At 41.6% G+C, this 15,149-nt stretch overlaps 1 protein-coding gene across 1 annotated transcript; it reads right to left on the reverse strand.

Annotated features, from left to right (window-relative positions):
• Window positions 1-422: 422 nt before the first annotated feature.
• LOC307236528 (uncharacterized protein) lies at window positions 423-4,584 on the reverse strand. Its single transcript, XM_080008980.1, has 4 exons — window positions 4,520-4,584; window positions 3,616-3,877; window positions 1,183-1,233; window positions 423-716 (listed from the first exon to the last, which is right to left on the reverse strand). The coding sequence occupies exons 2-4, from the start codon at window positions 3,875-3,877 to the stop codon at window positions 583-585; spliced, it is 447 nt and encodes a 148-aa protein (XP_079865106.1). The 5' UTR covers window positions 4,520-4,584; the 3' UTR covers window positions 423-582.
• Between the last annotated feature and the right edge of the window lie 10,565 nt (window positions 4,585-15,149).

Below are 15,149 nucleotides of genomic sequence, written 5' to 3' on the forward strand. Positions count from 1 at the left end.
GAGAATCCCACTTCATACAAATCAGGCAGTGGTCTAAAATCTGCATGAGGACTAGTAACTTTAAGGCAGTAGAAATAGTAGTATTAAATATTTTCCCCCTCCCATCCCATGCTAAGAAAGCTCAACAGCATTTCTCAACATTGTAAAAAACAAACAAGATAATTTGGAATGTTGCTATACTAACTGCTAAAGTAACGGTAACGGACAGGAACCCGTTAGTTTATTTCCTATTCGTGGTATGGTGGTGGGTTGTCAACCTGTTCCTCAAACCTGTTTTTACATACTCACAGCAGCTTGGACCCGGCTGGCTTTGTACGCACAATTTTCATACCTGACTTCCCATCAGGTCTGTCCTTAATAAGGTGCACCATATTCTTTTAGAGTCACCACAGAACCTTTCTGTTTCTAAATAGCAAGATATATGCATCTTTAGTTCAATTATGCATTCCATTTCTAGTAACTTAAATATTATGATATTAGGAAGGAAGGAAGGAAGGAGGGAGGGAGGGGAGGAGAGGGGGAAAGAAAATAGGTTTTAAATAATCTGTTTGTAAAGGACTCTTCACGCTGACTGAAGGTGCTTTAAGGGAGACATACATCTGAGCTCCTCCTCAGCTTCTTGGAGATGGCGCAGTAGATGAGGTAGATGATGTAGATGATGCCGAGGATCAAGATGGCGCAGGCAAAGAAGGCAAGAAGAAACCACAACCACCAGTCTGTATATAGAAGAAGAAAAATCTTTATTCGTCACATGACACACCACATTACAACAACACATGCGCATATATATATATATATATATATATATATATATATATATATATATATATATATATATATATATATATATACACACATACATACATACATACATACATACATACATATATACATATACATACATATATATATATACATACATATACATACATACATACATACATATATATATATATATATACATACATACATATATATACATACATACATATATACACACATATATATATATATATACATATACATACATACATATATATACACACACATATATACATATATACATATATATATAAGGCAGCAGTGCAATGCACTGCGCCACCGTGCCATATAGATAGTATGTATTTACACAGACATGACAGTCTGTGTAAATGTCATTGCTTCCTTCAAACCTTTACTGACCCTTGTTTTGAGGGATGGTGTCAACTCCACGATCAAGCAGCACAGGACACACTGCAACGACAAACATGGCAGTTGGTTATGGATCACTGTGACACAGCTCCTTTCTTCCAAGCTATGTTTATCCGCCTGATAGTTGAATAACTTTGCTGAATGAATATTGAAAAGCTAAAGAACGACAATAGAATATCGTGAAAGGACTCCACATACGATTTGCGGTACATTGCAATAAATAATGTTTTTCTATACTGTATTAAAATTTATGACAACTGTACATCGTATTGTTCTATAGTTCCAGTTTGTTTGAAATATATTACTATATTACATAATTTTGGAAAATACATGTTCACACAGCAATAAATGGTGTATTCTGAAATTCATTGCAAATACATTATTAACTACTGTAATTTCCGGACTATTAAGCGCACCTGAATATAAGCCGCATCCACTGAATTAAAAAAAAAATATCTATTTTGAACATAAATAAGCCGCACATGTCTATAAGCCGCAGGTGCCTGCCAGTACATTGAAACAAATGAACTTTACACAGGCTTTAAAGAAACAGGGCTTGTAACAAAAATAAAAAATTAACGCTAAACAGTAGCCTACCAAGAAAGTCATTGGTCACTATCTTCCTCCTCCTGCGCACTGAAACCACTGAAGTCATCTCCTTCGGTGTCGGAGCTGAATAGCGTCAACTCATTGCTTCATCAGATGTTGGATCGTTTTCATTGTCGCTCTCGTCACTTTCATCCGGAGGCAAATTCCCCGTGAGCTCATGCCGCCCTCTTCAACACGCAGCAGTCCAGCCTTTCCAAACCTGTTGATGATAGTGGATTTTTTGACAATGCTCTACGCTGTCATGACCCACTGGCAGACTTGACCATAAGTTGCTCTTCGCATACGGCCCGTTTTAGTGAAGGATTTCTCCCCACTTGTCCTCCAAGCCTCCCACTGAACACGGAGCGCCACCGTAAATGCACGATTTACACCGATGTCAAGTGGCTGCAAATACTTTGTTGTGCCCCCAGGAATTACAGATGGAATTGAGTTTGTCCTCTTGATGGCTTCTTTCACAGAATCTGTTATGTGGGCCCTCATGCTGTCCAAAATCAGCAATGCCTTGTTCCTGTGAAAGAATCCTCCCGGTCGCCTGCCGTAACACGCCGTATACCATCCATGCATTAGGCTTTCCGTCATCCATCCTTTCTTGTTGACTTTCACAACAATTTCTCCCGGGAATTTTTCTTTTGGCATCGTCGTGCGTTTACCATCGGTGGAAACTTTTCTCCCGATGCCGTGCAGCTCAGAACACAGGTGAGGTGCGTTTTTTCATGCCCAGTTGTATTCAGCGGGACGGATGATTCGCCTTTCCTGTTGACAGTCCGAGTGAGAGGCAGGTCAGGAACCTCATCCATATTTATGATGTCGTGCGGGCCGATGGAATGCTCCGCTATCTTTGCATCAGTGAATTTGCGTAAGTTTTAAACTTTTTCCTCGTAGTCGGGAGGGAGCTGCTGACACAGACTCGTCCGTACCCTGATGGACAGGCCTTTACGTCTCATAAATCTGAGACACCACGATGGTCCACCTCTAAAATCCTCAAACTTCAGTGCGGTGGTGATTGTTTTGGCTTTCAGTCGGATCTGCACAGTTGAAACACCTCGGCCGTCTGCTCTCTGTGTGGTGACCCAGTCTTCAAGCTCATTTTCTAGTTCGTGCCATCTGCTTTTCTTCCCTCTGAAAGCTTTTGTTGTCTTTTTGCACCGAGTCAGTTCCTCACGCTGCTGTTTCCAACGTCTTATCATCGCCAAGCTCCCGTGCAGCAGCTCTATCTCCTTTTCCAACAGCCAGATCGATCGCCTTCAACTTGAAAGCTGCATCATATGCATTTCTTTGTGTCTTTGCCATGATGAGGGTGACGAAATGACGGAAAATTTGAGCGCGCTCGATTTAATCTAAACAGTCAACTAAACATTTACATTGTTTCACCTTAACCCGTTCGGCAATTTCATTGGTCTAATGAAAGCTTCATGCCGCCAAAAAACTAAGCACCGTCACATAATGTGTTTTTTGCTCAGTTTTTTGGTGGCATGAAGCTTGTGAAAGCGGGAAAAATCCATAAATTCGCCACGTCATTGTTTAAGCCGCCAGGTTTAAAGCGTGGGAAAAAAGTAGCGGCTTATAGTCCGGAAATTACGGTATGTTTCAAAAAGTCTAAAGATGATATTCATTTGAAACTCAGTCCTGTGTCACCACCTGTGTCACATTATGTTGATATTATTATTGTTTGCCAAAAATATAACAAATTTAATTGACAAGAATAATGAAAACCCTTAAATGACAATATATTTGATATTCTTACATGGAAAACATTTTTGTGCAGAAACAAAAACATCAATAGAAGATGTTGGCACTCTAGGGAGCTGAACGTACCGCCTTCCACCAGATTGATGGTCTCCCCAGAACCCTCCACCCTCAGATGTTCAGGGTCTGTCAGGTTCTTACAAACCAAGTGGAGAAGATCGGATCCGAAACAAGGCAGGCACTTGGAGTCGTTGGGGCAATCGGTGTTGGGGCACGGCTTGACACTGGATATGACCCCATTCCACAGGTCGCCACTACCCCTGGGAGAAAGGTAGACCAGGCTCAAATCCTTGGTGTAAGCCTTGGCAGCATGGAAACAGGATAGGGCCATCTGGGGAGGTGGAGAAATAGAGAGAGACATTTAGTGCGAAGATCAGTTTATAATATGAACGAAAGCTTTAATCAGAGGGGAACAACCAGATGCCTGCCACACACACACAGGCACACGCACACATAGGCACGCACGCTCTACTCTGAGTCCAGCACAAGTAAGTCCTGCTCATACTTGCACTTTCTTCAGGTCACCCAGATAGGAATAACCGAACTTATTACTCGGTTACCGGACAACCGAGATATATTATTTTGTCTAGTTTCTATCTGCCGAGTTATTTTTTACTCTCAGCCATCAATAGCTTAGCTAGATTTGTTAGTTAGTTGAAGCACAAAGTTGTCCGACTAGTGATGGAACTTAGAAAGAAGCAATGGGGCCAAACAGAGGATCTCAGAAAAGGATCATTCCACTCTGATTCATGTCCAAGCAGCTTGGCTGGAATAAGACTAAGGCACAGATTGGGGGGGGGGGGCACCGTACATGAAGATCGTTCAGGAATGCCTCGCTCTTTCCTAAACACCAACCAGCGCCAACAAGCCTTCCTTTAATGGGACACAAGGCTCAGTTACCCCTGCTTACCCCCTTTGTTTAGCTCAACTATCACTTAACAATCAAGGCAAAACAATAAAAGGAAACTCTCACCTTGTCATCCAGGAAAAAAAAGAACCAGATGGGAAGCAGAACAGCGGAGCAAAACGAGTGTGAAAACAAACTGTGCTAAAGTCCCGACTGACCAACCCACGGCCGAGTTCCCGGCATGTACTGCGAGTTAGGGGCGGGGCAAGGTAGGAGAGAGAGAAAGTGAGAAGAGAGAGAGAGAGATTTGTGTTTTGAAACCTCCCATTATCAAGAACAAATGACAAGAACGTGCTGAGGGAATTCACATGAAATGCAAAGCCCAAAAAAATGGACAGCAAAAAGAAAAGAACACAGCAGCGCTCAGTCTGCTTAACAACAGATCCTGATGAACTGAAACAGATCCTCGATTACTTACTAAATAATTACAACTCAAGCCTTAACCTTGCCTTTTCCGCACCGATAAATGCAATGGCTATGACCTCAAAACCTTGAGCACACCATGTTTCACAGAATAATGGTGTGCTCTGCGCCTTACACTCTATTAGTGTGTATTGGTTGCGCCGCGCAGAAACTGTGCCAAGTTAAGCGCCCGTGTGTGCCGAGCTCGGCACCCTTCCACCGAAAGTTTATCTTGGTTGAACTTTTGCATGATGCAGTGACTGTCTGTGCAATATGGAGGAGAAACTGATTTTATCTGTGAATTATAAAAGCAATATTTTAAAATAATATATAAATATGATAAAAATAATATTAGATATAGGCCAACAAAACTTTGAATAATAGTAATGGCAACAGACACATTTCCATCCCAATCGATAATTTATTTTAGCATATATAAGATATAACAGGTAAATAGGAGTGCAAATAGGAATTTAAATTACAATATAAAGTAATATAGCAGCTAATGTGAGACTGATCTGATTGTGCTGTTTGCTTTTGAAAAAAAATCCTGCCCGTCAATCTGGGCCCTGTGGCAAATGGCCAGCGGCCAGGCGGCCACCGACCCAGTTGTTGGGAACCTCTGCATTGGGGAAAATAGCAACCATAAATGTAAGAAAACAAAGTCGCTTGTCAGATTTTCGGAACAAGCAACTATATTTTTTTAAAACAAGCCCAAAAAACCACGACCCCTGATTTTTTCTCGCAACTCTCCCTCTGGGTGTTTGCATTGTGTGCGTTTGCAGACTCCGGATGCAAACACTGGCACGGCTTTATGGAGGAAGGTTATGTATTTTAACGCAACATCAAACTATATCCATGTAAATGGTACTGTCTCATCTTATATCTCATCTGAGAATATATCAATATACTGTAAAAAAAACCCCAAAAAAAACAAAAAAAACAAAAAACGGAATTGAATTCATCAGCCCCCTTGTCACACATTGTACAGCAACACTGCTGTATAGAACTACAAAACAGTCTTATCTTGCCTCACTCCAAATAAAATAATCTTGTCTATTTTTTTAAACAAGGTTGTACTGAAATGACAAAATGTACCATTAGCTTTTACTCCAAGATATTCTATAGAGAGAAATAGAGAGTGGTAGAAACAGCAACATTATAGAGAAATATAAAAGGGAGAGAGGAAAGTCCCTTGTCTACACACACACATGCACATTCCTGGCCCAGAAAGACAGAAGTTGGAGGGAGCTACAGTAAACATGGTCTAGCAGCTATTTACGAGGGGGGAAAAGCAACATGGTATTGGAATGGGGATTGGATTAAAGGTGTTCACATTTGTGTTGGATTGAAGGTCGTCGTGTTTACTTGTCCAGTTGTGAACTACAGAATAAACTGATGGAGGAAGAGGAGGAAAACCCAGAGGCGGATAGTACCAGTAAATCACTGTCATCAAGCACATTTTTTAAATATCTCTAATTACTTCACTACTTCTCTTCAGCTTCATAGACTTGAGTTTCACTCGATTCGATTTACAATGAAAGATATATACTTTTTACTCTACTACATCGGGGCAAAACAAACAAATAATATTCAGGGATTCTCTCGATATATCTCTCGATCTAAAAATTCAGGATTGCTCTTCAAATATTCATTAGGTTCACAACCTTGTAAATTCTTTTGACACCACATATACTATTTTTTTGTAAGCTGTAATCAGGATTTGCATGAACACTCATCTGCAGAAAACAAGCTACAGTAGAACGTTATGCTGTATTTCACACTCCTTTAAATCAGGGCACTGAATATGATTAACACATTTAAGAGCAAGTACTTATAAGTAGTATATACTTTTGCTTGCATAGAGGTGTCAATGTGGAATAATTTTGTTAGGATGTTTGTGCTTTTACTTGAGTAGGAGGCCAGAGTACCTCCTCAACCGCTGCCCTGAGGACACAACGTGAAAACACCTAGGCGTGGCCAGATACTGTCTATCACCCCTCCACTCTCTCCATATCAACCAACTCCTTCTCCAGACCTGCCAACCTTGGGAAAATATTTTAATTACCACAATAGTGTAACAGGGAGTCTCTGTGGCGTTTGAGTTACTGCAGCGAAATTACTCCAGCAGTTATTCACACCGTAGCCATCTCGTAACCAGGATAATCACATCGTATGTGAGCTACTACGCCTAACTATATACAGTATACAAATTCATATCATTAGGTTATATCCATTGAAATGCGTCATCTCGTAAAGTTACCCAACATGTTTACCAACCATCTGATCACGCTCACGTGATGGGACAGCTGCACATACGGACTACCACTGCAACTTTTAGTTACCACAATAGAGAATGCTGATTTTGACACTGTTTAGTATTGTTCATTATTCACTATGGAACATAATATAACATGGAACGGTCACTGAGTTCCAAAAAAATAGAACATGGGCCTGCACCAAGTTTCAATAAAATTCAACCTGGAACTCCCACTGAGTTTACTATAGTAAGACACAACATATAACTAACATGGAAATGTCCAGTTCAAACTTCAAATGAAAGTCCCTTGTTCATTTTAAGTGCAAATATACCATATACACATACCAGAAGAACTGGTATGTGTATATGGTACTTGCCATTCCAAAATATAATTGCAATAATTACAAAAAAATAAAAAATAAAATAAATGGCCTACTCTTCTCACTCTTGTTCACTGGAAGTCCTCCTTCGCTCACCGTGTATTAAACCAAATGAAGCAGAAGTAACGACTCGTTTTACTGAGTGACTCCTCAAGAACAGAATCTCAAAAGAGTCTTCTTAATTTTTAAGACTTTTTAATCACCAGAGGAGCTCCGCTGTGACAGTGGTAGAAATGCAGTCTGCACAATTTTGGAATATTGTTAGACGATTAATAAATAATTAATCGAATCATCTTGTTTACCTTGAAGTACCTACAAACATTCTACATTTTCTTTCTTTCATTCTATTCAAGTCTCGGAGTGTCAACTATGCAACTACGTTACATTACGTAGGTATCAGGTTTGAGTACTGGAACATTTTTACCAGTACAGTACATTAGAGCATTATCGGGCATGTAAATTTACTGGCACAAAATCTGAAAATATCAATGACACGGATCGTCCGATCACCAGTCATGGCCGATTTAGGTGAAAACTGGCCGATGCATCCCACGTAAAAAAAAATAAAAATAAATTAAAAAAAATATATATATTTTTTTTGCGCAGTTTCAGCTGGCATTCCGTACCTTGCATACTTTGACCAAGGATTGTGTGGTTGGTACACAAAATGTGTACAGGTTGTCAGGTCTGCTACTCTTGCACAATGACTAACACCTTCTTGCATTCAAGAGCTAAACATATTGCACTTGCAATGTCTCAGAAAATGTTGCTTTTGTATGAGAGCAATTTATATTGTCTTTATTGAAGCCATTCTGCTTCCCATACCACACAACAGAGAACTTTGGTTTGATGGCGATGCTTGCTATTTAGAATTCTGACAGGGGAATTCAAACAGGAGGTCCATTTTAATCTAATCCAGGGTTCTCAACCTTTTTAGCAAATATGGGACCGCTCCGATCCAATATCAGTATTGGGTGCAGATACTGACATCATTCACTCATAGGATATTGGAATAATGTCGCCAATCCAAGTGCCGATCCAATTACCATTACACGGTCTGCTTCCTTTAACCTGCAAATTAACCTGTAAAGAGCAATTCAAAGCATGTGCAAACAGGAACTGGCAGTTGGAGTTGGGCAAACAGTCACTGATTGAAGCAGCCATTCAGTTGGTATGTTGGTGCTCAAAATAAGACGTCATGATTCCCAAGTATATAATATGCGGTGCCATAGAGCTACCTGGAGTTGTAGTTCTATTCATACACAGATATGTCCTTCGGCTTGCTGGTTGAGTCCAGTCTAAACCAAAAGAATCCCATATAGGGGATTTTGTTTTGTTTCTCGCAATAAGCTCTTCCATGATTGCATTTGATGAAAATCCTTGTTCCGCCCGAGCGGCCCCGCACGCTGCACACTATAGACCTTGCATTGACTGCTTCGGCCCATTGCTGCGATACGTCACAGTCGCCGCCATATTTTAATGGGCAAGACTGGCCTGTAGGCACTTTTTAGACCAACACCCCCCCTATCCAATGTTTAGGTCCCACGCCCGGCTTCCACCTAAAAAAATTAAAGATGAGGAAGACACACACACACACACACACACACACACACACACACACACACACACACACACACACACACACACACACACACACACACACACACACACACACACACACACACACACACACACACACACACACAGCAAATACTTTGATATTCATTAGTTGTGAGGCTGTGTTTACAGTACAGCAATGTAACAAATCCCCTAGAACTGTTAATTATACAAGAACTGTTGGCAATGGGCTTGTTGAAAAAGGTTTCTGCTGGAGGCTATTATGGATGGTTTCATTATGTCATAGCTGATTGGCAGTGACCCCAAACAGCCTCAGTCTGTGACGAAAAAGGGGAAACGAAAGAAGAAAAGTCTAATCCTGCTTTTGGCCTGCCCTGCTTTCTCTACACAAATCTACAGTGGATATTTAATTGTAGGCTTTACCCTGAGGCCTTTCTCCTAAGGACTCCCAGTCAGCGGGATCTACAATATGAGCAATCTGGGCAACCAGGGGCCCTCCATGAAAATAATGTATGCATTCTTTTATTGTTATTATATGACACAAAGCTTGACACATTCTCTTGTTTAAAAAACCGATAATGATAATTGTTTTTCCACGCAATACACTGCTGTTGGTCCATTGTTTCTGCAATATTTTTGCAATGTGACTTTGTGACAGAACATGATTTTCCCCTCATTCATGTTTTTCTTTTCCTGGATTACACTTTGAAATTATCCCTCCTCGCCACCCCAGTAGCATTACAAAACTTCATGTTAAAACTTTGGTAAATGTCACTACAGAAGCTGAAAACTGACACGGATTTCACAGGTTGCCGGAAACTAAAGTTTTTTTTATGAATGAAAAGCCAAGTGCCTCTACGGAAACACAGGACTCTTCCAGACCAGCGGTCATGAGTAAACATCCCAGGCAACAGATGTGTGAACGCGCAGCTTTATCAACGTGTAAAGACTGTGGGGAAAAAGACTGTCAGTGCGCCTGATCAGTGTTACTGTACTGAGTTAAACAGCTGTCTATACTGTTTTAATTTCTAGTTTCACACAAACATTTGGAGTGCTGCTTGTGTTATTGCTCTTTAGTCTTCGTGACTCACGCTGTTACAATGGAAGATGACAGCGATGACGTCACTGCTAATCGGATCAATTTTGCCTCTGAGATTTTCTGTCCAATAGATGAACGACCTGTACGACAGCGTGCCATGTGCTTACAATTCTTAGACCACTTTGCACAGGGCCGTGTGAATATTAACCAGACCTAATGAAAAATACAACAAAGTAGCAACTTGCTCCTGAATCAGAACAAATCTAGCGAACTATAGATGTGAAAGCCACTTTAATGAGCCTATGAAACCTGCATTCAGCTGTGCTGTGTGATTACCTTAGGATAGCATTGTTGTAAAGCCTATTCCTTGTCAAGTCACATTATTATGTGTCAGTAATAACTGATGTGCTGTCTTTGCTTGGATGGATTTCAGTGAACACAAATATTGCCATAGTCTAGAGCAGGGGTGCCCACACTTTTTCGGCTTGTGAGCTACTTTTTAAAATGACCAGGTCTAAAAGATCTACCTGCATTTAAAAAAAATGCTGAATATATTAATTTATATAAAAAAAGGCCAAAGAGAAGGTTTATGGATGTGGTGAGGGAGGACATGCAGGCAGTTGGTGTAAGGGCGGAAGATGAGCAGAGCGGAAGGTATTGGAGGCAGATGACCCGCTGCGGCGACCCCTAATGGGAGCAGCCGAGAGAAAAAGAAGAAGAAGATATACTGAGTATACTTTATATATACAATATTTGTTGGCGTACCTTGCATCACTGCATGAACGCTTACGGCACAATACAATTTAATACATTGATGGTCACTACCTTACTCTAATGACTTGCACTGAATGGGGTCGGCCAGGGTTGCATAGTCCGGACAGTAGCTGCTGGTAGCAAGCCTCAAGCAGGCTTCCAAATTATCATCAGTCATGGTGGAACAGTATTTGGACTTAATAATCTTCATGTGGTAAAAGGCTGACTCGCATAAATAACTAGAGCCGAATAACGCAGTCAAGGAGGTGGCACATTTCGTCATGTTTGGGTACTTTTCCTCTGTGAGTAAGTTCCAAAACTGTCTATGAGCCCTGGACTTCAGCTGAATGTCAGCCTGTGGGGTCAACATCTCATCCTCCACTACAGACGAGTTCAGGTGAAACAGTGTTGCAATTTTTGATGCGGGTAAATCAACCTCAACATCTTCATCATCCCTTAATGGGTAGCACATAAATGTAGCGATTGGCTCGAGTAAAGCAAAGTCTTGAAACCGTTTGTCAAAGTCTGACAGACAGTTTTCAATCCGCTCTGTGGAGTGCACACTCTCAAGTTGCGCACACACCTTCCCTTGGGTCTCCAGTTCTGATGCTCAGTTCCCCAAATCACGGCGCTGCAGTTTTGAGGACAGAAGTTGCATTTTTTGTTTGAAAGCATTAACTGAACTAATCATGTTGACCACGGTTTTGTCTTTTCCTTGCAGCTCTAAATTAAGCTCATTCAACATGTTGGTTAGATCGGTTTAAAAAAAATTAATAAATAAAAAAAATAAAAATAAAATGTGGTCAGTGCAAGCTCGCAGTCCTGATGAATAACGAATGATTACAACCTGAAAACACTTTTTGAACACCGCTCCCAGACCACGACCACACTCGCCATTTTGTAATTTTACCCCCATAGCAATTTCCTCAATCTGCCCGGCCCTAACCTAATTTATTCCTTTCAAATCCAACACTTTTGAAGATCCTGAGTTCATAGTTAAAGCTAGTGGGTATTATACAGTGTGTGTGTGTATATATATATATATATATATATATATATAAATTAATTAATTTATTTACTTTTATTTATTCCTTTGAATGGCGCGTCGTCTACCCGTACTACCTATGCGATCTAGCGGTTTGGGTACTGTGAGGGAAAAATGATTACGATCAACTTTTTTGAATGAGGACCAAGGCCTCTACCTCCAAAAGGGGGTTTTAAAACATTTGTGTCTCTCCCCCCAGAGTTATCTAAAGAGAAATGTTTTGCTCCTACAATGTCAATTCCAATATGAAAGAAACCGATCACACTTGGCCTCTTTACCTTCTATAGAGATGAGGGACACTCAACAGGGAAGCACCCAGGAAGACAGTTGGGGGGGGGCACCCAGGAAGACAGTTAGGGGCGGGGGAGGCAGACTCGTCGGAGACCTCTAACCCAAACCAAACCCTGTTTCTTCTGTATAAAGCCTCCTGTCTTTCTCTGTGATATTCGATTGATCGGAGCGCTGCTTTGTAGCAGTACTGAATCTCTCTCTTTATTCTGAAGAATAAATATCTTGAATATTCTCGGTTGTTGTTTTCTTGTAGCGGGCAGATTAACCTCACCGATTATTGCGGAAGAATTTCCTTCACAGTACCCCTGCTCTAGAGTCTCACTGTCTCGGGATGATTTAATCCATTGTTTCCTTGTCGTGTGATTTGTGAGTGAAATGGCAGTACTTAGTCTATGGAACTGTATAGGCATACCTGCTCAGTTGGACATGTTATTCAACCTTGACCGATAGGTGTGTGCTTATAGTCTGGTGGATTTGACATGGCAACTCGACTGGATTCCAATTTGCAATAGTTCCTCAATCAAACTGTTATTCTATTACCATTGCAAGCTCACATTTAGTTTTCATAAACATTGTATAAATCGGTGGATGCTGTTTACGGAATGACTAACACCATTTTACTTGTTGCACTGTTCCTCGGTCTCAGAAAAGATGAAAAAGTGAAAAAGTTGAAAGGGGAAACAGTCATTTCCATTTTTACGGCTGCCTTGGTCAACTAAGTTGGGTGCTTGTAGTACAAAAAGATTTTCTGAGAGTATCTCAGCCAGTGAGCTGCTCCAATGTACTGCAGGTTAAAGCTAGTGAGAATTATACAGTGTATATATATATATATATACACACACACACACACACACACACTGTATAATACCCACTAGCTTTAACTACGAACTCAGGATCCTCAAAAGTGTTGGATTTGAAAGGAATAAATTAGGTTAGGGCCGGGCAGATCGAGGAAATTGCTATGGGGGTAAAATTACAAAACGGGGAGTGTGGTCGTGGTCTGGGAGCGGTGTTCAAAAAGTGTTTTCAGGTTGCAATCATTCGTTATTCGTCAGGACTGAGAGCTTGCACTGACCCCATTCCGCTTCTGTTCACGACTTCACGTTAAATCCTCTAAATTGGGGATTAAAAAACGACTGTACTTACAGCTGTCAAAACTGGACTCAATTATAATAAGTCTCAGCAGTCCTTGAAATATACCCGGTCCTGAGTGTGGATATGGTCATATCCATATCGTTCCTATTTTCCGGCCTTGCCCGATGGTTGGAACAACTTGACAAAATACAATCCACGCCTAAAGTTTAAGAACACCTCCACAAATTTCTAAAATAAAAGCCTCTTTAAAACGCGGCACGGAATAAGTTGCCATCTTCTGCAATACATTAATATCATTAATTATAAATCAATACGAATCGGGCTCAACTAATATATTTAATATAAAAAAAACAACCAACAACTATCATACCTTCTTTGATGGTGTCGTCTCTACGTACGGACGGTTATGCCTCGTAAATGTCCGCTCCAAAGGCTGTCAGGCAACGGCGGCTGATCGCAGCGCCGTGCGGCTGATCGCAGCGCCGTGCGGCTGATCGCAGCGCCGTGCGGGTGATCGCAGCGCCGTGCGGCTGATCGCAGCGCCGTGCGGCTGATCGCAGCGCCGTGCGGCTGATCGCAGCGCCGTGCGGCTGGTTCCGCCGGCGCGGGCAGGATCCTCGGAAACAGAACAAACCCCGAGGATCCGCCACAACCGTGCCCCCGAGGCATCGCGCATGCGCAAGCGCCCTTCTACCACGACGACGGCCTGTGCAAAACGAAGGTCAAAAATAACAAATAAAAAAATGAAAACAAACTCGGAACGCGGTCAAACGTCACGGAACAGACGTTGGGGCGGGTCGCAGACACGCCGCAGGTTCCCTGTCTGCTCCTTTCACGCCGCCCCCGCGGCCGATCCGCAAACTGCCGTCATCTTCAAACCGTTACTGCGCACGCGTCCCAGCCCGCGGGGCGCTGGGCTGTCGCTCCCTCGAGGCGCAGGTGTGTGCGAATGGGCGGAGCTTAGCGGGGAAGATGGAGCTCCAATGCGCGCCCTGGCGCGACCACGTGGGAGCTGACAAATCGCTGTACAGCACTGATCCCGCCTGATTCCGACTTTTTCCATTACGTCATTAAATAAACATTGATTTGTAGTATTGTATGTGGTCAAACAAGTACTTTTCATGGGGACAGCACTCAACCGTTTAACTTCAGACTGTGTATGGATGGATGTGTTGATTATCCATCCTTCAAATCCAACTCTCCACACATCAATAACTTTTAGAGACTCAAACCAAATGTCTAGAAATCATTCTGATAAATATGTAATGTGTGAACCAGACATTTATACTTTATTGTTCTTCTTAACCCAAAACAGGAAAATTTCGTAATTCCTTTCAAAGAAGAGCACCACTGTTGCACCCTGCGATATCTGGGAGTTCCCTGGGACGCCATCTTGCCCTGTGTGTGTTTGTGTAAGGTTACTCTGGTCAAACTCTCAGGGGACGTGTGTGTTTAGTGACAGTGGGAGTTTATGACCTGCGTCTAGATAACTTCACCCTTTGAAGGAGCTTTGAATCTACTGTATATACAAGGGTGCAGTAAAATAATCCTTGGGATCTCCTGCATTCAGAACCCTGTCCAGAGGTAGTGGGGGGGCCCGTTACATATGGGCTTGGGTATGTGAACATTTCAGATAAAGGTGACTGAGAATGGTATAAATGTGGCTCTCTTTTACCTCTTGTTAGAACATCTTGTGGAGTTCCTGTGTGAGTACGTGGTGATGTTCGCCTCTTTATCTTTTTTTTTTAAACTCTTCTTTTTAAACTCAACTTTTTAAAACTCTTATTTTTAAGACAGCAAACATTTTGAAACTCTTCGAACTCTTCTTTTTTTAAACTTGTTTTTTTAAACTG

This window comes from Zeus faber, assembly GCF_960531495.2.
Source record: "Zeus faber genome assembly, chromosome: 11".
NCBI classification, from domain to species: Eukaryota; Metazoa; Chordata; class Actinopteri; order Zeiformes; family Zeidae; genus Zeus; species Zeus faber.